This window comes from Myotis brandtii, unplaced genomic scaffold, assembly GCF_000412655.1.
Source record: "Myotis brandtii unplaced genomic scaffold, ASM41265v1 scaffold1028, whole genome shotgun sequence".
NCBI lineage: Eukaryota > Metazoa > Chordata > Mammalia > Chiroptera > Vespertilionidae > Myotis > Myotis brandtii.
The window spans coordinates 387,942-410,589 of record NW_005353448.1 but is presented as its reverse complement, the minus strand read 5'-3'; the positions used below and the strand labels follow the sequence as shown (position 1 = coordinate 410,589).

Here is a 22,648-nt window from a genome sequence, read left to right as displayed (position 1 = left end):
ACTATGTTTTAATAACATTCCAGGAATACAGCAAGGAACAGAAACAAACAAAATAATTAATTCCTCCATACAGTTTACACACTAGCTCAGGAGTTCTTAACCTTTGAATTCAAAGACCGTAGATTTCAGGGACTGTTCATGCAGCTGGATGAGTTTTAAAAAGCACATATTTCTTTCATTATCATCTAATGGCAGTTTAGTGTTTCCTCCAATATAGGCAGCAAACTATATTAGTAGTAGTAGTATCTCTGGAGATTTTCACCATTTAGGAAATCACATACAGTATTATCTTATCACATTACAGTTATAGATATCTCTAGGTTATACTGATTATTAGACTTGTTGGAGCTTTTTGATGAATAAAGAACCATATACATTATATCCCCAAATTGTTTTTTTTTTTTTAAATATTTTATTGATTTTTCACAGAGAGAAAGGGAGAGAGATAGAGAGTTAGAAACATCGATCAGCTGCCTCCTGCACATCTCCTCCTGGGGATGTGGCCGCAACCCAGGTACATGCCCCTGACCGGAATCGAACCTGGGACCTTTCAGTCCGCAGGCCGACGCTCTATCCACTGAGCCAAACCGGTTTCGACTCCCCAAATTGTTTTAAAAATATTTTGATACCTGTATTTTAATGTAATTTATTTCCTATGCAATTCTGTATATTTTCTATGTGTTTTAAATCACTTTAAGCCTTATTTTGACAGAAAGTTCATATGCTGCATGTTTCTGCAAAAGGGATCCTGGCATAAACAAGGTCCAGAAAGCCTGTACTGATAGAAAGAGATAAACAAAATCAAAGTAAATCATATATTATGGTGGAAGGTGATAAGGAGTATAAAAAATAAAGGAGGAACTCAAGAGGTCTGGAGAAGGTTGGAGGAAATACCCATTCTAAACAAGATGTAGGTTTGTCCCCACTGAGAATTCACATTGTAGTAAGGAGGAAAGGACCCAGGCAAGGGCAGAGGCCTCGACCCTGGAACATGTCTTGAGAGATCCAGGAGCAGCAAGGTGGCCAGGTGGTGGAGGGAGGGAGGAGTAGAAGGAGATGGGCCAAGGGGTTTTGGGTGGAATGGGGGCAGATCATGTAGGACGTTAGCATTCTTAGTGAGATGACGGAGCATTGGAGGATTTTGAGTAGAGAAGTCACTTTAATGGAACTTCAGCAAATTCCTGATATTTACTTTTTTAAAATTATAAAACATTTCAAACATATAAAAAAGTAGAATGTAATGAACTTATATATGTATCAACCAGGTTAATCAGTTATCAAGATTTTGTGGCTTAAGTTTTAAAAGATCACTGGTTGCTATCTTGAAACATACTTAACGGACAGTAGAATCATGAACTCTGAAATCAGGGAGGCTTTAGCAATAATCCATGCAAGAAAAATGGTGGTGGTGGCTTTCATCAGTGTAATGGTGGAGGTGATAAGAAAAGAGTTTAATTCTCAAAGTAGAGGCAACAGGATTTGCTGAGTGATTTGATGCAGAGGATGAGTGTACTCAAGGATTACTTGCAGTCACTATTTACCTTATTTTTTTGCTCTTACTCTCTCCTTGGTCTTAGTGTTGATTTATATGTATTAAATACCTATGCTGCTACATTGTTTTATTGAAAATTTCTTGGGAAAGACTGAGAGATTAAGGCCAGAGTGAGGGCTTTTATCTTCAAAATAGTAAAGCTTAATTGAAGAAGGGTCTGGTTCTTAACCTCTCTGGAATTCTGTCTGGCTTGATTCCTTTTGATAGTGGGGACTTACCTTTATATTACCGAGCATTGGTTAAGTACGTGAAATGTTTGAAGTCAGGCTGACTGGTTGCTGTGTTTGGGTGGAAGCAAGTATAAGGGGAGGAGGCATGCATGTTTAATTTCATTTTTACCACAGAATCCATTTTATTTGTCTTTTGAAGTTCAGATGTTGAAGTTATCTTTTATGCTTTAAATGTAACACCTGTTTGCCATGTAGACTTCATGGGTGGCTTGGGCTTCCTCACAGTGTGGTAGCCGTGGACTTTTTACGTAGGGACCCAGTGATCCAAGGGCAGTTGTTTCAGATACAAATGGAAGCTCTTTCACTGTTTGTAATCCAGTCTCAGAAGTCACGTAGGTTCCCTTCCACCATATTTCTGCCCAAATCCCGTAGGAAGGGAATTAGATTCCACTTCATCAAGAGGGAATAGCAAGATTCTTAGAAGAGCACATGGAATGGGAGTGGCCACTGTGACCATCTTTGGGAAAGACAATCTGCTACAGCGTCTTTGTAGGAAAGACTGATGTAATAAAGATATTAAACACAACATAATGGTTTTATAAGAAATGTGGATTTTATGAACTTTAGTTTTTTTTTCTCCTTGTTTCCCCTTTTGTATGTATGGCACTTAACTTATATAGCAATTTTACTGAAAGCCTTAGCATTTACTTTTCATAGGATCTCAGATTTCTTATCAGTCATTTCTCCAGGGCTAATGTTAGTAACATATTCTTTTATGCTGAGGATTGCTCTAGTTTCTTGGCAGTGAGGTTTGCTGTGCTGCTGTTGCCTATGGATCTTAATTTAGAATTCAGTAATCACTGTATTCATTCATACATTAGGCATCATTTGGTAAATAATTTAACCATTTTTTGGCCGGTAAATGGCATATTGATTTTAAATATGCTCATCAATTCACAAAAGTACACACACAAATTTTCTACCTAAAATATTATTCTCTTCAACTTGATAAATAAATCATCTCTGAAACTTTGTTGAGATTAACAAAAGCATGAGACTATTTGATTTAATGATATATGCTCTTTTTTTTTGTTTGTTTGTTTTTTTGTTAATCCTCACCTGAGGATATTTTTCCATTGACATTTAGAGAGAGTGGAAAGGTGGGGGAGAGGCAGAGAGAGAAACATCGATATGAGAGAGACACATCAGTTGGTTACTTCCTGCATGTGCCCCTACCAGGGCCAGGGATCGAGCCTGCAACCAAGGTACATGCCCTTGACCAGAATCAAACTTGGGATGCTTCAGTCTGAGGGCCAACACTCCATCCACTGAGTCAGAGCGGCTAGGGCCATGCTCTTCATTTTTAAAAAATTGCTCTATGTCCTGGAAAAATAAAACCTATGCAAAACTTGAGAGAATAGTCCAAAAAATCCCATGTATTTATCTTCTACAATCACCAGCTATTAATATCATGCTGCATTGCATCTATTCCCTGTCTATATGGTTGTGAAGGAGGCAATTTAAAGGAATATTTAAAATATCAGGAAATGTTCTTGAGGATCCTCCTGTTGGCTGTAGTTCTGCCCCAGCTGTGCAGTTGGCCAGGTCATTTACATTTCTGTGTGCATCTGACTATTGAGTCTAATGGATATGTACTTTTATATATTTTTTATTAGTGGAATTATGATATACTAGAGGCCTTGTGCACAAATTTGTGCATGGGTGGGGTCTGGCTGGCCTGCCCCAATCAGGGCTGATCCAGGGCAGGACCGGCTGGGGGAGGGGCCGTGGGTGGTTGGCCAGCCGGCCCTGCCTCGTGGTCGAACTCCCGGGTGAACCTCCTGGTTGAGGGGACGATTTGCATATTAGCCTTTTATTATACAGGATTAAGAAATGGAACTTTATATGATTGGTATGGTTTATTAAAATCTCAGGTTTAACAGTCTGCAAAATAAGTACCAATATTCCTGTTTAGATATAAAATCTAAGATCAGGGAAGTTAAATCACTCACCCAAGATCATAGAGCTAGTAAGAGGAAGAGCTATAGTTCAACCAAAGTTAACTTAGTTATTTGTTCACTAAGTGAGTTTTCCTCTGCTTTGTTCAGAAGTAAGCCAAAATAAATATTTAATTATTTTTCTTTTATATTAAGGGCTGTATTTTTTTGTTTGTTTGCTTGACTGTTCTTCTGTTTCCCTTTACAGGGATGGTTTTAGGTTTTCATCTCAAGAAGCTGCTTCTAGTTTTGGTGATGATAGGCTACTAATAGAAAAATTTATTGATAACCCTCGTCATATAGAAATTCAGGTTGGTACATTTTAAGATAATTTCTAATTATTATGACTTTAAATATGTCATTTATTCCTATCAGAAACATATCCTTTCTTCCAGTTAGAATGATTGTGAGTTGTTCTGATATGTTGGAATAATTATAAAATAGAGAAAGTACATAAATTGATAATCTATCTACCTTTGGAATCTGGTATGCTTTTGTCAAAGTGCCAGAATGTCAGGATGCGGAATGATATAAACGCCCAACTCCAGAAAGAAGCCGTCCCAAGATCTCTGGGCAGGATAAATATATTACACGTAGAGACTCGTTTGGTCTTCTGAGATTGGGCCATTTTAGGGTATTTTAAAAAGAAAAGTGCCTGACCTGGACTCTTGTGTCATTTCAGTTGACCAGATGTCTGTGTGGCTCACTGTGATATTCATTCTACTAGGAGCTAGTTGTATAGAGATGAAGGAATCAAATTTGCTACTCAAATTAAGGTTTTAATGAAACCGTTAAAGTGGTTGTAGGGGTTGGTTGCAAAAACAAAATGGGTTTTTTGAAATAAAACATAGAGGAAAAAGAAGACAATCCTACTCCTGATTGCCGAAAGCAACAGGTATTCTGACATCTCATACCATAGATTATTTTTGTTTGTTCTTAAACTTTATATAAATGGAATCAGGCAATATATACTTGGTTGTGCCTGGCTTCTTTTGCACATCATCATTCTTTGAGATTCTTTCATGAGGCTATTTTATCATTCATTAAAAAAAAATTGCTCTGTGCTGTACTATTGTTTGAATAACCTGTATTTTACCCATTTTCTTGTTGGTGTATCATGTTTTTTTCTAGGTTTTTTTTTGTATTATGAATAAAATGCTATGTCTTTTTATGGACATATATATTCTTTTTCGGATATACTGAGGAGAGGTATGTTTGGATTACATGGCAAGGTTATGCTTAGTTCTAGTAGATACTGTGGTTGTCCTAATATATACTCCACAAGCAATATATGAAAGTTTCCATTGTTGCCATCCTTTCCAACACTTGGTATTCTCAAATTTTTAGATATTTAGCCATTTTGGCAAACATGTAGCAGTATCTCTGTTTTAATTTGCATTTCCCTGATGACTACTGATATTGAGCACCTTGTTATAAGTGTATGACCAGGTGGATATCTTATTTTGTGAAGTTACTGCTCAAGTCTCATACTTGCCTCTCTCCCCTTTAAATTAGATTTTTAAAAATTACTGAGTGGTTGTAGCTATCTATTTTATTTGAGTCCTTTGCCAGTTATATGTATTGTATATATCTTCTGCACAGAATCATTTTTGTGACACTTTTCAAGTTAATTGTCTGCTTAGAACATTGCCATATGGGATTGTGCAGGATGTGAATACTGTGATTTGGGTTGTGTTGTGGTCCATCTTTGGATATTAGCTACCACAGCTTATTCCCTTACACCCAACGATCGTGTCCTTTCCATAAGCAGAATATACCCACTTTCCTTCCAAGACCAGGATCTTGTCTACAGACTTGGTCCAGGTCTGGTTGAGACTTCTTGTATATAGTCCCGTAAGGGCAGTTCTTCTGATGGGAGAACCTCTGAATTTAAAGACAGTCTGTGACACCTACTCATCCAACATACAATGATGAGAAAAGGATACACACTGCAATAAAATACCACCATTCAACAAGATAGTAAGAGGGATGCACACAGTATTCACTGGTTCTTCACAATTGAGAACCAGCAATTGAAGCTGAGAGATTTCTTAAGAGGTTCTTGTGGTAATTTTAGATGTACTTATCTTTAAGAGCCGCAGAAATAAAATTCCACCTTATTGGTATTTTATTACTACAATGTTTTCCTTTTGTTTGAAATCATTCTTGAGGTTTTGATAGATTAATTTTTATTTCTAAAAATTAACTTTGCAGTCATATTAACTTTATTTTATAGTTTACTATATCTGTTATAAAGATGATCTCCATTTTTGTTTTATTTTTCAGTACCCATATGAAATATTAAGATTATATTAGCTGCTATTTATAATGCATGAGGAAACTGAATGACTTATTCAGGGAGATTGCATAGAGCTGTTTAGAACTAAAATTAGTGCCTAGTTTTTTGGTTTGTAGAATAGCTTTTACTTCTGTTTAATATATGCATTCAGTAATAAGCATTTCCTCTTTAATTCCGAAAAGAGATTATCCCAATCATGAAAATCAAACATTCCATGCAAAAACATTAACAAAGAGTCTGTTTTAGGGTTGCCAGATTTAGCTGATAAGATTCATGTTAAATTTGAATTTCTGTTAAACAGATATATATATATTTTTAAGTATGACTATGTCCTTTGCAGTATTTGGGGCAGGTTTTTATTGATTTTTTCATTGTTCGTCAGGAATTAAAATTTCCCTGGGTGTACTGTTTTATTTGTTATCCAAGCTTATTTCCCATTATTACAAACTAGAGGCCCAGTGCATGAAATTTGTGCACTGGTAGGGTCCCTAGTGGCAGGCGGTGGCTGGCCGGGTACTCCCTCCCTTCCCCTGGCCATCTGCCACCAGCCAGGGCCTCCCTCCCTTCCCCTAGACGGCCCTGCCCCCTGGTCGAACTCCCTGAACTCCTGGTCGAGGGGACAATTCGCATACTACCCCTTTATTATATAGTATGGGAAAAATTATTGTATGCTATATATTAACCCCAGACCATTTACTAGTTTCCTATACCAAAAATAAAGCACAATAAAAGCATCCATATATAAGTAACGGACTTGTATTTTGTATAAATAGAAAAGTATTTCCTGATTAACAGTTAATCATGTTAACAACAGATGTTTGTAACAACAGTCATGGCTCTCCTAAGCACAAGGACATTTAGAATATGTATCCCCTTATTGACACTCAGTGTCCTTCACAAAATTTGTACAATTGATGATAATAGTTTACTCACTGCTTTCAAAATGTAATATGAGAGTTTTTGTCTCAAGTGTTTTTGATAAAAATGTTTTGAGTTTTTGGGTTGTAAATATAAAGTTTTTTTCTATTAACATCAACTAAAAGAGGAATGAATATGTTCTCTGCAGTTTGAGTATTAAAAACCAAGGGGTGTTGCATGGACAAAACGTTAGCTGGACGGACACATGCTCTATGGGTATGGCTATATATTTTTTCAGATGGTATTTCTTTTTCAGGTTTTAGGTGATAAACATGGGAATGCTTTGTGGCTCAATGAAAGAGAGTGCTCAATTCAGCGAAGGAATCAGAAAGTGGTGGAGGAAGCACCAAGGTAGGTCTCTCCATGAGTATTTATAATTGTCTGCTTTTATATATTTCCTTTTCATTTTATTGGCTAAACTTGCTTTAATAGTCATGGTAAAACCAATCTAATCTAATAAAAGAGAAACATGCAAATTGACCGCACCTCTGCTACACCCCAAGCCATGCTCACCAGCCAATCAGAGCAACCATATGCAAATTAACCCAACCAAGATGGCGGCCGACAGCCATGGAGCTGGAGCAAGCAGGAGGCTTGGTTGCCCCGGCGATGGAGGAAGCCAAGCTTCCCGCCTGCCCTGGCTGGCTGTGGCCTCCGCTCAAGGCAACAAAATTTCAATTATAGAAGATAAATAAATCCCAGATACCTGCTTCCAGCCAGCCTCCACTGGGAGCTTGGGTGGCTGGGGGCCGTGGCGAGCCTGCAAACAGCCATCAGCCCCTCACCTAGGATGGCCACACCCTCATGGGGTGAGGGTGCCCGCTGGGGGGCTTGGCCAGCCTGCAAACTGCCATCAGCCCCTCACCCAGGCTGGCCAGGCACCCCAGCAGGACCCCCCTCCCTGAAGGGGGTGTGGCCAGCCTGAAAACGGCCCTCAGCCCCTCACCCAGGCTGGCCAGGCACTCCAGCAGGGACCCCCACCCTGAAGGGGGTGTGGCCAGTCTGAAAATGGCCCTTAGCCCCTCACCCAGGCTGGCCAGGCACCCTAGCGGGACCCCCACCCTGATCCGGGATACCCTTCAGGACAAACTAGCCGGCCCCCACCCATGCACCGGGCCTCTATCCTATATAATAAAAGGGTAATATGCAAATTGACCCTAACAGCAGAATGACTGGGAATCACTGATACACACTGACCACCAGGGGGCAGACGCTCAACACAGGAGCTGCCCCCTGGTGGTTCGTGCACTCCCACATGGGGGAGCTCTGCTCAGCCACAAGCCAGGCTGACAACTGCCAGTACAGTGGTGGTGGTGGGAGCCTCTCCTGACTCCTCAGCAGTGCTAAGGATGTCCGACTGCAGCTTAGGCCTGCTCCCCTCTGGCAAGTGGACATCCCCCGAGGGCTGCTGGGCGGCCAGAGTGATGTCCGCCTGCAGCTTAGGCCTGCTCCCTGCTGGCAAGTAGACATCCCCTCAGGGCTCCCGGGCTGCCAGAGGGATGTCTGATTGCCAGCTTAGGCCCAATCCCCTGGGTAGCGGGCCTAACCCAGCAGGTGGATATCTCCCGAGGGGTCCCAGACTGCGAGAGGGCACAGGCCGTGCTGAGGGACCCCCCTGAGTGCACAAATTTTTGTGCACTGGGCCTCTAGTCCTATATAATAAAAGCCTAACATGCAAGTCAACAAAACGATGGCATGACCGGTTGAATGATCAGTCGCTATGATGCGCACTGACCACCAGGGGGCAGATGCTCAACACAGGAGCTGCCCCCAGCCCGCAGGCCCCAGGCCAGCCAAGGCGGGTGCCAGTTGGGGGCGGGGGGCCCGATTGCCTTGCTGGTCGCCCCACAGATCAGCCCTGATCACGGGCCAGGCCTAGAGACCCTACCCATGCACGAATTTAGTGCATCAGGCCTCTAGTATTTTTATAATTAAGACTTTGCCACCTGATCTTTCTCAGTACTTCAGTGCATGAAAATAAGAGACTTGAAATATAAGTTGGGGCTTTATTAGAGATGGAAGTTGGTTGGATAACCAGCTGTGATGCCCACAGGCTTGTAGGTAATATAGACCCTGTGGGTGTTCCTGGGCATATGGGATTTCTGGGGCACATGCCTTGTAGGCTCTCCTGTTGGTGATTTCACAAAGTTGATGTTTTATTGAGTTGTACACTTGAAACCTATATGGTTTTGCAAAGCAATGTCACCCCAATAAATTTAATTAAAAGACAAACAAATCACCAAAAAATTGTATCCATCAAAGCGATAAAAAAAATTAGGTTGATCCAGAATTTCTTGAATTTATCCTACCATGAAAAGGCTCCTGGGCATGGTTCTTAGAAATTCCATAATTTATCAGAACTACTTTGGACACTTTTCCAAGCCACCTTTCATGGAACTTCATTTTTAATTTGATGCCAGGTTGGTATGTGTATATATTCTGGTGTTATTTTAGTTCTTAAAAACCCTCAGTTAGTGTACATTGATGTTTTTAGTAACCAGGCTCTAAGGAATATAGCCAATTGTGGCTTTCACCAGCCTAGCCAGAGTGACTTGATATAAAGGGTGTATAGTTTCTGAAAAGAAAAGGTGTGAATATGAATGAGTTTTTAATCACAGAGTAATGGTAAAAATCAAATTCCACTTTAATTATATTAATTGTTAAAATATGGCATGGTGTAGTATTTTAAAATAGAGTCCCAAATCCTTTGTTACTTCTCTTGTTGAGGAGTTGGGGGCATCAGTGTTCCCTCCCCTTCATTCTGTGCTCTGTGACTACTTGACCAATAGGCTACATAAAAGTGAGGCTGTACCCAGGCCTGAAACTGCCAGCTTCTACTTCCTGTTTCTTGGGACACCACACTTAGAAACCAGCTACAGTCCACTGCAGCCTACATGGGGCTGGCCCTTAGCTGATGGCCCAGGACCAGAATGTAAGAAGGAAGTGGGGAGAAAAGGCAAAAGGAATGCTCTGTTGTGTCTTTAGGAAGGTTCCTAGAACCTGCCTGTGTTGATTACTTGGCAGTGATCTGAAGTTAGGCACTTTGCTAGGGGTGGCTGGGAAATACATTTTTTTCTTGAGTAACCATGTGCTTAGCTAAAATTCTAGTCATGTGGAAGAAGGGGACAATGGATACTGGTCAAATAACAGTAGTCTCTGATTCTCCTTTTTTTGCAACTTTGTTTTTTCTGTTATATTACTTCCAATATAATTAACTTTCTCTTTTTATTTAAAACTCACTCAAGTCTTACCTGGGATAAAAATCTTTCACAAACTTGAAACCTTGAATCATAATTTTGTTTATCTCTGTCTATCTATCTATCCTTTTCAAATGAGCATCTAATCTATGTAGAGAAAAAATAGAGGAAAATTTAAAGCAGTAGGATTCAAATAAAAACCACTAGAACTGATAATTAATAGTGACTTGATATGTATTTGTGTACTGTGAAATACTAGCATAATTGGAATATATAGTTTCATTCCTAGAGTGAGAATTTAGCACTGTGCTTTGAGTGTGGTGATGAGGTTGCTTATAACTCTGTGTATCAGTAGCAGAGTTTATGATTAGGGAAAAGACAAGACCAGACATGACAAAAATAGTTTTACTCAGCTGCACTAGAGATTCTTCAAATGCTTTGATATTCATCTTTAGTTGGGTTTCTTTCTTTTGGTTGCATTAATTTTACTGCTAAAATGTCTTTTATGCCTATATCTGTTAGGGTAGTGGAGAATTATCTATAGTAATAAAAGCATAACATGCTAATTAAACTGGACGTCCTTCCAGATGTCCTTCCTTCCAGATGAAGCTTTAGCGCGGCAGCGGGGGCCGAGCCCTTTGCATGAATTTCATATCTGTTTCTATGAAATAAATTATTTTTGTAACATAATCATACTTTAAAAATTAGTAAAAGCTCCTTACTAGCATTTAATATCAACTTAATATTCAATTCCCCCTGATCATCTCATCAATATCTTTTTACAGTTGATTTTTAGAATCAGGTTCCAGATAAAGCCCAGCCCTTGCATTTGATTGTTTTTTTACATCTTTAAGATTCCCTTAACTTGTAACGCCCTTTCTTTTTAGCTAAGATCTGGTCATTTTCCTGCCCCATTCTTCACATTCTGGTTTCAGCTGCATGCAACTCCACAGTGTATTTTACCAAACATTCATGTTATATCCCTATATCTTAAAAACTGCTAGTTAGAGCCAGAACCTAGAATAGAGTCAGGCTGGATTGGTGGGATTGGGGAGGTAGAGCAAGAATACTTAACAGGTGAGAAGTGTAATTCTTACTTTTTCCCTTTTAGTGATGCTAGGATTAATCATTGGATTCAGGTGTTATGAATCTTATGTACCGCTTATAAATAACTAGAGGCCCGATGCATGAAATTCGTGCAGGAGTAGGCCTTCCTTCCTCCGGCTGCCAGCGCCGGCTTCCCTCTGGCACCCAGGACCTGGGCTTCCCTCACAGCCCCGACTTTGTCCCGAAGGTCATCTGGAAGGACGTCTGGAGGGATGTCCAGTCTAATTAGCATATTATGCTTTTATTATTATAGACTAGAGGCCCAATGCACAAAATTCGTGCAAGGGGTTCGGCCCCGCCACCACGGCAGCTGCCTCGGACCCCACCCTCCACAGCTTTGTCTGGAAGGAAGGACGTCCGGTAGAACGTCCAGTCTAATTAGCATATTATACTTTTATTATTATAGATAATATCTAATTTGGGATTTGCTAAAAATAAATACATTGGCTGGTAGAAAAGTGGACATGTAGCTTAGGTAAGACAAGAGTGGCTATTATTACAGACGAAAAATAGGTACATGCAAATACATTATCCTATTCCATAATAAAAATTTTATAAAATGTCATCTTAATCTTACTCATTTGAGAACAGTTAAAATTTTTTTTTAAATTTTTTATTGAATTTATTGGGGTGACATTGATTAATAAAATTATATAGGTTTCGGGTGTACAATTCCATAGTACAGCATCTGTATATTGTATTGTGTGTTCACCACCCCAAGTTGAGAACAGTTTTAATCCACAAATAGAAAAGTATTCAGTGTTTTGTTTCTCAGGGCCTATCTTGTATAGAAGCAAGATTTATGCAAATGCAGAAATTATTCAATAGTATTCTTTTCAGGGTTTATTGAAAACATTTCAGCTTTCCTTTCCTGGTGGAATGTGATTTTGATATTGCAAAACAAAAGTTTTGAGGTTTTATCAGATATACAGTTAAATTTTATTTGTGGTAGTTATGTTCCATAAAGTCACTGCAAACATGAATCTGTAAATGCTGAAGCATTGCTCCTAGGAGAAATACAGGGGTTAGGTGCCTTTGAGCCTCTAGTTAGAACATTTTCACCAACTGATTAATACATAATATTGTTTTATGTGTGTTTCTGTTGAAAGACACCTTGTTTAATGTATATTGTTGACTCATTGTCGTTGAACTCACAGTCCTGCCCCCCAGCTCTGTAACGCATGCCTGAAGGAAGCTCATTTATCAAACATGTTTTCTCTGTAAGGCACATCACAGCCTTCTTGGACTTAGGAACACCAGAGTGCACTTCAGCCCAAAACTCGGGGGCCATTTTAAACAGTGAAATCATCCTAGACCTCCCCCTCCCCCCCCCAAAAAAAGAGAATGTGGCACTAAAGAAACTGTGAAAAGGACAGTTGTTTAAAGTATGAGAGCTGAAACAAGAGGACAGAGTGTCACCTTGTTTGATTTCAGCTGGGACACATGTTGGGAATATCAAATTTTTTTTTGCTGCTCTGAGCTTGTTTGTGAATGACCACAAAAGTGCTGTGAGTATTAATTTTGGGGTTAGAAGTAACTTTTAGCAAATAGGAAAATTTGTAAATATGGAGCCTATGAATAACAAGGATCATTTGTATATGTTAGTTTCCAAGTATTTATTTTTTTCCCAATCTTAGGTTGAAATGATTCTGAATATATATGTTAAATTTTGCTAGTTGAAAATTACTGAGCTGAAGTAGTTGTATATTTTATAAACTGATTGAAGTTGCAGTATAATGTGGGACGTTCAAATGCTTTATAAAAATCTCAAGTTGATTTATTTAAACGTGCTTAATACAATAAGCATATAAGTATATGTGAAGCATATAATATGAAATCTTAAATTGATACAGATGATCAGATCTGAGTAAATTTTAAGGATTTTTTTTATATAATGTACACAAAAGATAACTTGATTTTTGTTCAAAATGTTCCACTCTTTCTGTACTTGCAGCATTTTTCTGGATTCTGAGACTCGGAGAGCAATGGGAGAGCAAGCTGTAGCTCTTGCCAAAGCAGTCAAGTATTCTTCTGCTGGAACCGTAGAGTTCCTTGTGGACTCAAAGAAGAATTTTTATTTCTTGGAAATGAATACCAGACTCCAGGTAACAAAAACTCAGTTTCTTATTCCACTCCATGCCTCTATACTTAACCCTTCCTCGCTTACCCCTTTCTGTGTTTTATAAAAGTTAAAAATCAACTTCAGAAAATGTTAAATAAAGACTTAGTTTTTATGCTTTGCTAAGACATCATAGGAATGGTGGATAGTGTCAAGTTAATTTGGTGGCAGGATCTAGCCTTCTGTTTTGCTACTGTTAATACTTCATATGGGAAATTCTAATTTTTTTTTATTGAACCTCTCTCGATGAACTACTCTAAATATGATAAATAGAAAGGGATTAAGTGCTTACACATCTTTGAAAGGGATTAATGAAAGAAGGGCACCTAGAGTGAGCTTCCAGGAGTGACTCTGAGAACTACACCACCAACCTGGCTTCCAGAACAGCCATTTCTGCCAATTATAAGGTTGAGAAATTGAGTGGCTGCCCCTGCAGCTGTTGACTTTAGGGATATACTTCCTTCTGGTTTGATTTTCTTCCCACTTTCCTTTTTCTTTTATTTAAATTGTGAACTATAAATAAACATAGAGAAAGGTACCTAGAACACAAACAAATAGTTACGCAAATCATCCTATATAATAGAGGTAATATGCAAATTGACTGTCATGCCCTCGCACAAATGGCCGCCCCCATGTGGTCACAAGATGGCCGGCAGGGGAGGGCAGTTGTGGGTGATCCGGCCAGCAGGGGAGGGCAGTTAGGGGCAACCATGTCATCAGGGGAGGGCAGTTGGGGGCAACCAGGGTGGCAGGAGAGGGCAGTTGGGGGCAACCGGGCCAGCAGGAGAGGCAGTTGGGGTGACTAGGCCTGCAGGGGATGGCAGTTGGGGGCGATCGGGCCGGCAGGGGAGCAGTTAGGCGTCGATCAGGCTGGCAGGAGAGTGGTTAGGGGGTGATCAGGCTGGTAGGCAGAGTGGTTAGGGGCAGTCAGGCAGGCAGGCCAGCAAGCGGTTGGAAGCCAGCAGTCCCGGATTGTGAGAGGGATGTCTGACTGCCTGAAGGATCGGGCCTAAACCGGCAGTCGGACATTCCCCCTAAGGGTTCCAAATTGAAGAGGGTGCAGGCTAGGCTGAGGGATCCTCTCCCCCTCCCCCCCGCATGAATTTCATGCACTGGGCCTCTAGTTAGAAATAAAAATCCATGTATGCATAATCTGGGTCTAGAAGTACAAAACTGTCAGCACTTTGGCCTTGCTCCCATCGCCCCCTCCCCCTTCTCCCCTTCTCAGCTCTTCCTCCTTCTCCTTTCCTAGAGCTGTGTACTATTCTGACCTTATTCTAAACACCTCCCTGCATTTCTCTGTAGTTCTTCCTTTGAAATGTACACACCTAAGCAGTATAAATAATTTTGCCTGTTTCTTATTTTTTTTTAACTTTAAATCAGTGGGATCATATATTACATAATTTTTTTGTACCTGGCTTCTTTTCTCAATATTGTGCTTAGGAGAATCAACCTTGTTGTTTTATGTAACTCCCAAATGATACTCCTTTGAAGAAAATGCCACTGTTTATCTTTTTTACTTCTTTTACTTGTGGATATTTAGTTTGTTTCCACTTTTTTGCAGTTTGTATTAGTTTGCTAGGGCTCTAGTAACAAAGTATCAGAAACAGGGTGGCTGAGATAATAGAAATTTATTCTCTCAAGTTTCAGGAGGCCAGAAGTCTGAAATCAAGGTGTTGGTTTCTTCCTGGAGCGTCTCAGGAAGAATCTGTTCTCTGCTTCTCTCCTAGCTTCTGGTGGCTGCCAATAAACTTTGGTATTCCTTGCCTTGTTGGCAGCATAACTCCAATCATCACATGGCATTCTCTCTTGTGTTACTATGTCCAAAGTCCACCCCCCCTTTTTTTTTATAGGGACACTAGTCATTGATTTAGGCCCCACTCTAATCCAGTATGACCTCATTTTAACTTCATTACATCTTCCAAGAACCTATTTCCAGATAAGGTCACATTCATAGGTTCTGAGCAGACAAGCATTTTCAGGAGACACTATTTAATCCAATACATAATTCAAAACCACATGTGTCAGTAATTCATTAAGCTGTACATACATGTGTTGTATATACTTTTCTCTTTGTATGTTATATTTAACAATAAAAAGTTTTTAAAGATAAAACACATATGGTCTATAGCAGCAATTTTCAACCTTTTTTATCTCGTAGCACATATAAACTAATTACTAAAATTTTGCCGCACAACAAAAAACATATTTTTGCTGATGTGACAAAAAAGGTATAATTTTGATTTATTTAAAAAATAATAGTAATTACCTACCCTTTGTGCTCCAAAGTGAGTTTTTAAAAAATCAGGTGCCTATACTTGTATATAAGGATTTCTGATACCAAGAATTAACCAATCAGACGGAACCTTACTATGTATGTGATGTAACTGGTAAGATGCAACTCTATTACAGGTCCTGTATATTTATGGTTCAAGACAGGGCGTTCACACCATGGCTATTATTGTGTTGGCTGTTGTCATTTTTTTTTTTTTTACTTGACAATCTAAGGGAAAAGAGGTCAGTGCTGATTAAATAGTCAGGTGTTGCATGCTTTAAAAATTCTTGCAGCACATGAGTTGAAAATTGCTGGTCTGTAGTGACAGAAAATAGATTAACGGTTGCCTAGGACTGAGGGTTGGGGGCTGATAGTTAAGGGGTGTAGCATAGTAGAGAGAGCGGTAAGTGGTACTTGGATTGCCTAGAAATGGGATCAACTCTCCTTAGGACTTTACTGTGGCTGGGGATGGAGCTGAGTCATTCCAGGCAGGAGACCCATAGGGATGGCTTTTTTACAGCTGAGTAATATATCCTATTGTGTTCATGTACCACAGCTTTTTTATCTACTCATCTACTTATGGTCACTGGGCTGCTTCTAAATCTTGGCTATTGTAACTAATGCTGCATTGAATATAAAGGTGCATATATTCTTTCAAATTAGTGTTTTGGGTTTTTTTCAGGTATAATATTTCCAGAAGCGGAATTGCTGGGTCATAAGGCAATTCCATTTTTAATTTTTTGAAGTAACTCCATACTGCTTTCCACAGTGACTGCACCAATCTGCATTCCCAGTGCAGGAAGGAGGGTTCCTTTTTCTCCACATCCTTGCCAACACTTGTTGTTTGTTGATTTATTGATGGTAGCCATTTTGACAGGTGATATCTGAGGTGATATCTCATTGTAGTTTTAATTTGCACTTCTCTGATGATTAGTGATGTTGAGTATCTTTTCATATGTCTATTGTCCATGTGTATGTCCTCTTTGGAGAAGTATCTATTCAGGTCTTTTGCCCATTTTTAAATGAAATTGTTTGTGTTTTTGATATTGAGTTTTATAAGTTCTTTAGTAATTTTGGATATCAATCTCTTACCAGAGGTATCATTGGTGAATATGTTGAGGAATGTTTTCTGTTGTTCTTTTTTGGCCTTGGTCTCAACTCATTCTTTGTATCTTTGGATCTTAAAGGCAGGTTTCTTCAGTGGTCCTGTTCCTCTCCTAGTGGTTCCTCTCCTAACTAAACCTAATAGTCTAGGCTCAAAATAATTTTTGGCCCCAATGGTTATATTCTGCATGATATATCTTGTTTCGTCCTTTTACTGTCTACCTATTTGCATTCAGATATTTTACATGTGTCACTGTAAGCAGTGGGTAATTTTCTTTAAGCAAGTGTGATAATCTTTGTCTTGTCTCCAAACCATTTGCTCCTTAGAAAGTTAATGTAAATTGTTATATATTTGAGTTTAAATGTACAGTCTTTAAAATGCGATCTTTTTTCCCCAACTCTGTAGTTTTTCACTTTTCTTCTTGTTTGCTTTTGCAATATTTATCATTTAATTTTGTGTCTGTATTAGTTTGGGAGTTATATATATTTCTTCTAATCTTTTGGTAGGACCTATACATATGTAACAGCATACATCCTTATCTTATTAAAGTTTGATATCAATCAGTACCTTTTCACCTGCTACACTGGACTGTGTAAGGACCTTTGAATATTTTAATTTTTTTTACCCTCTCCTGGTTTACTGTGCAATTATCCATCACAGGACATTCTCTTATTAAATAGCTAGCATTCATTTAGTTCTACCCACTTATTTAACCTTTTTCTTTTCTCCTTACTTACTCTTGGAAATTTCTTTAAATGTTTTGTAAGGAAAATACTCTGGTTTTTTCCTTTACTCTCTACTGTTACTACCACACTCATAATTCTGACCACATATTGCATGGGTATTCTCCCATACTGACCAATTCTCTGCCACTAGCTGGTTATCCTGCAGTTCAATGGAGTTAAATTGAATCTACCTTGAGTTAGCATCAGATCCCTCAAGTAAGGCCTTAGACCCACAAGACTGAAGATGCCAGTCACAAGTTCTAGGTTATCACCTGTACTTCTTCTGACTGACTAGCTGTAAATCGGGGTTCCCACTACCTCCTCCTCAGATCTGATCATTTGCTAGAACAACTCACAGAGCTCAGAGAAATACTTATTTACATTTACTGGCTTACTATGTAATAAAGGATATGATAAATGATACAGATGATCAACCAGGTGCAGAGATCCATAGGGCAAGGTGTGGAAGAGTCCCAAGCACAGAGCTCTGTCCCCATGAAATTGGAGTGTGCCACACTCTAGCCATGGATGCATTCCCCAACCCAGAATTTTTATGGAGGCTTCATCACCTAGGCATTATTGATTATGAGCTCATTGTCCAACCCATCTCCTTTTCTCTGGAGGATGGATGTAGGATGGAAAATTCTAAGCTTTTAATCTTGGCTTAGTCTTTTTTATTTTTTATTTTTATATTTTATTGATTTTTTACAGAGAGGAAGGGAGAGAGATAGAGAGAGTTAGAAACATCGATGAGAGAGAAACATCGATCAGCTGCCTCCTGCACATCTCCCACTGGGGATGTGCCCACAACCCAGGTACATGCCCTTGACCAGAATCGAACCCGGGACCCTTCAGTCCGCAGGCCGACGCTCTATCCACTGAGCCAAACCGGTTTCGGCATTGGCTTAGTCTTTTTAGAGACCAACCTCCATCCAGGAGCCCTGAAGAATTATCTCATTAGCACTAAAGGTACTCTGCTCACTCAAGAAATTATAAGAAACTCTGTGTCAGGAACCAGGATCAAAGACCAAATATTAGCAGGAACTAGGGGCAGAGACCAATATATTCCTTATTTCACAGGTTTGCTTGTAGTAAACTCTTTGTTGACAGCTAGTGACTTTAATTTATCTTCATTCATGAAAGCTGTTTTTACTCTGGGAATAGTTTGTCAGTATTTTTTATCAACTCACTGAAGATATTCTTCTTCTGTCTTTGGTTATATCTGGTGAGACTTCAGCTCTCATTCTACCAACTGCTTCTTTGGAGATAATCCTATATAATAAAAGCCTAATATGCAAATCAACCGAATGGCGGAATGACCGGTCACTATGACATGCACTGACCACCAGGGGGCAGACACTTAATGCAGGAGCTTCCCTCAGGCCCCAGGCCAGCCAAGTCGGGTGCCAGCAGGGGCCCCCTGATCGCCCTGCCGGTCGCCCCACAGATCGACCCTGATCGCCATCCAGGACTAGGGACCCTACCTGTGAACGGATTTTGTGCACTGGCCTCTGGTTACTTTTATATTTTAATAGCATTTATGAATTTCTCTTTCATCTTAAGATTTTCTTAAGTTTTTCTTTGATAAATGCACATATGTATTTGCAATTCATTGACTTTCTTGAGTCTATGGATTAATGCCTTTCAATATTTTTGGAAAATTCTCCACCATTATCACTTTTGACATAATCTCTTTCCCTTCCTTATGGATTTCCAGTCATTTATATATAGAAAACTTTTATGTTAGACCTTAATATATCTTTTGTGTTTCTTACTCTTTCTCTGATATCTTTCATCTTTTTTTGGACATTTTCTTCTGACCTATCTTTCTTACTATCTCTTGAACTGTACTTAACTACCCATTTAGTTTCTAATTTTATTTGTTCATATTTCAGTTCTAGAATTTTTATTTGGTTCTTTAAAAATGACTCAAACTTATCTCCTTTCATCTTCTAACCAAAATTTTAAATTTGGCTTTTATTTCTTTGAATATAATTAACTTATTTGTTTTGTAGTGTGTGTCTGTTCATTTCCGTATCTGAAGCCTAATGACTTTTGTGGGATCTGTTGTCTGTGCTGCTTCTTGGTTGTGATGTCTGGTTCCTTGTGTGCCTTCTCATCTTTAACTGTATATTGATTATTTAAAAATTGTCCTTATTAACAAATTGAAAACTAGAATGATAGATTCTTTCATGTAGAGATTTTTCAATTTTTCTGCCACATGCCTGTGAACAGTAGTAATTTGTGGCTACAGTATTCTAAGTGTGAAGTTCCTTGGACTCCCGAGGGCACACAAAGGCCAGCTGCACTTCTAGAGAATGGTTTGTTTTATTCCAGTTCACTCACCTTGAGGTTGCATTCCTTCATGGCCTCAACTTAAAGTGAGGATGGTTTATCACTGTCCTCTCCCTGGTCTTTGTGGTTTAGTTGTACATTTAATTTCTCGATGCTACCAGAAATATAGCTTAGATATGTAGTTGTATTTTCCTGGAATGTTAAATGCCTATAGGTCAAAATGGTGTTGAGTGTTGGATTTATGTCTCCTTGTTGAATTTTGGCTGATAATTTCTTCCTATATTCTTAGTGTTTTGATAATATTTTTTTAAAAACCCCCACCCCTAAATGCTACCTAGGCCTAAGAATTGTGACCACAAGTCCCAAGAGGATGGATTTATAGGTACATTATACCTGTGGATTAGATAAATATGTGCCCCGAGTCTTATTAACACCTCTCACCCCAAACCAACAACAAATAAAACAACAAACACTAGTAATCACATGTTGGAATACTGTTTCAGAAAACTCCTAAACTCACCCCCATTCTTGCCAGTGGGAAGCCCGCAGAATGATGGCCTGTGCCTCACTGCTGCCTTACTTTCCCCTCCAAATCTCATGCATCTGAGTTTGATTGACACATCCAAAATCTTTTCCAGTTGCACTGAGAACCTCAGCTGCAAGGGAGTCTGGGAATAGAGTTTTTATCCTATTGTCTTCTGTAGAATAAGGGAGTACCCTAGAAGGAGTTTGGAGTGAAGGGTGAGTACCAGTCCACCATTTTCATATGAATATTTCAAGCATTTTAATCTATGTTATGTGTACAAAATTAAAAAACATTACCCTCTTGTAATTATAAAGTATAACTATCAAATAATGGAACTGATTTTTTTAATTCACGATGGTAGAAATTATCTAGATGCATTTTGAGAGTAATAAATATTTATAGAGTTTGTGTAGGTATTAACTCAGTAGTGGTTGCTAAAAACTTACCATACTTCCTTTTGGAATTCCTTATTTAGCCTATATTCTGTTGTAAATGTCATTAGAAGTTACAGAATTTTGCCCTTTATGAAATTAATTTTGATTAAAAGTATTTCTTTATAACTAAATTATCTAATTAGATAATTAGCTGGGAAATCATGTTTTTGATTAAAATGGAGACTTTATTATGCCATGATGAGAATAATAGCTTGTAATACGAATCTGAAGGCAGTTTGAAGTGACTACAAAACATTTGTATTTTATTCCAGACAAAAGAGGTACTAAATTGTTTAGTTTGGGTACTGTATCAGAACTTATTGAATTAATAACCAGTGTCCTTCTTTAGGGCATTTTGTTACTATGTTCTTGTGGCTTTTCTTTTCTTTCTTTTTTTTTTAATTTGTTTCTGGCTCATTTATCTCAGGCTATAAGTTTTTTCAAGTTTGCCTCATGGTTGTTGATTTTTTCAGTTGATCAGCAGCCTAGCCAGGTTCTCTCTTTATTCTCCTGTTACATCTGTATTTATACCATATGTAGTGTGTTTCAGTAGTACATTCTTTTTTATTGCTGAATACTATTTCATTGCATGGATATCATGTTTTACTTATCCACTCACATTTTGGACATTATAGATCTGGGCTGAATTTGACCTTTTTTATTATATTTACAGTCATAGAGGCCAGGGTTCTTAGACTGGCTGGATTTAAGTAGATCTAGGATAATCTGGAATATTTGGCATAAAACTCCTAGGAAACTGAGAATACAAAGAAGAGTATGTTATACTTTCTGTAATATTTATTGAGTCTTATTAGAAAGTTGAAAGAAAGAAGTTGATTATTTTCATTTAACACAATGAGAATATTTTGATTGAAGACCAAAGAGTGTTGATTAAGTCAGTTTTCTTTATTTAAAAATGTTGTAAAAACAAAAACTCTAAAGGCATTGCTTTAATTTTTGTGAACTTTTATTTTGAAGTTATTTCAGATGTACAGAATTGTGCATTTCAGCAAACTGCAAAATTTCAAAATATTACAAAGAATGTTTGAACACATTTCAGTAGCATTTACATTTGCTTTATCCTTATATCTATATCTGTATCTATATATCTACGTCTGTCTTCTTTACCTGAAGCATTTCAGAGTAAATTTTAAGCCTGGTGCTCCTGTCTCCTAAATATGTCTTTATTTCCTAAAATCAAGAAAATTCTTTTACATTATCAAAGGAATAGGTAAACTTATCAGGCAATTTCAGTTAGGTTTTTGCTTTAAAGCATATTGTAGCCCTGGCTGGGTGGCTCAGTTGGTTGGAGCATTGTCCTGAACACCAAACGTTTGTGGGGTTCCATTCCTGGTCAGGGCGCATACCTAGATTGAGGGTTTGATTCTCGGTTGGGGTGCTTATGGGAGGCAACTGATCAATGTTTCTCTTCCTTTCTCCTTTCCGCTCTCCCTAAAATCAATAAACATATCTTTGGGTGAGGATAAAAGAAAAAGCATATTGTAAACTATTTTGATGTCTTTGAGTTCTGGACTCTTACCTAGTTTTAATTTTTCAAATTTGTTCCTGTGTTAGTTTCCTAAGGCTGCTGTAAGACATACCATAGACTGGATGGATTAAACGACAGATATTTTTTTTTCCTCACAGTTGTGGAGGCTAGAAATCTAAAATTAAAGTGTTGGCAGGATTGATTTCTACTGGAGGCCTCTGTCTTTGGCTTGCAGATGGCTGTCTTTTTGTGTTTTCGCCTAGTCTTTTTTCTGTACTGTCTGTGTCCTGATGTTTTCTAAGGACACCAGTCATATTGGATTAGGACCCGCCCTGTTTGCTTCATTTTAATTTAATTGCCTCTTTAAAAACCCTATCTCCAAATATTAGTTATATTCTGAAGTACTAGGGATTAGGACTTCAATATGTGAATGGGGTGCA

The 22,648-nt window shown here is 38.6% G+C and overlaps 1 protein-coding gene across 4 annotated transcripts in view; it reads left to right on the top strand.

Annotated features, from left to right (window-relative positions):
* The window catches only part of PCCA (propionyl CoA carboxylase, alpha polypeptide), a 335,923-nt gene that overhangs the window by 131,007 nt on the left and 182,268 nt on the right, over positions 1 to 22,648 (top strand). For all 4 annotated transcript variants that reach the window (XM_005856400.2, XM_014536081.1, XM_014536076.1 and 1 more), the window contains 3 exons: positions 3,928 to 4,030; positions 7,193 to 7,287; positions 13,195 to 13,345. In XM_005856400.2, coding sequence (XP_005856462.1) covers positions 3,928 to 4,030; positions 7,193 to 7,287; positions 13,195 to 13,345 — 349 coding nt within the window. The remainder of the gene's footprint in view (positions 1 to 3,927; positions 4,031 to 7,192; positions 7,288 to 13,194; positions 13,346 to 22,648) is intronic.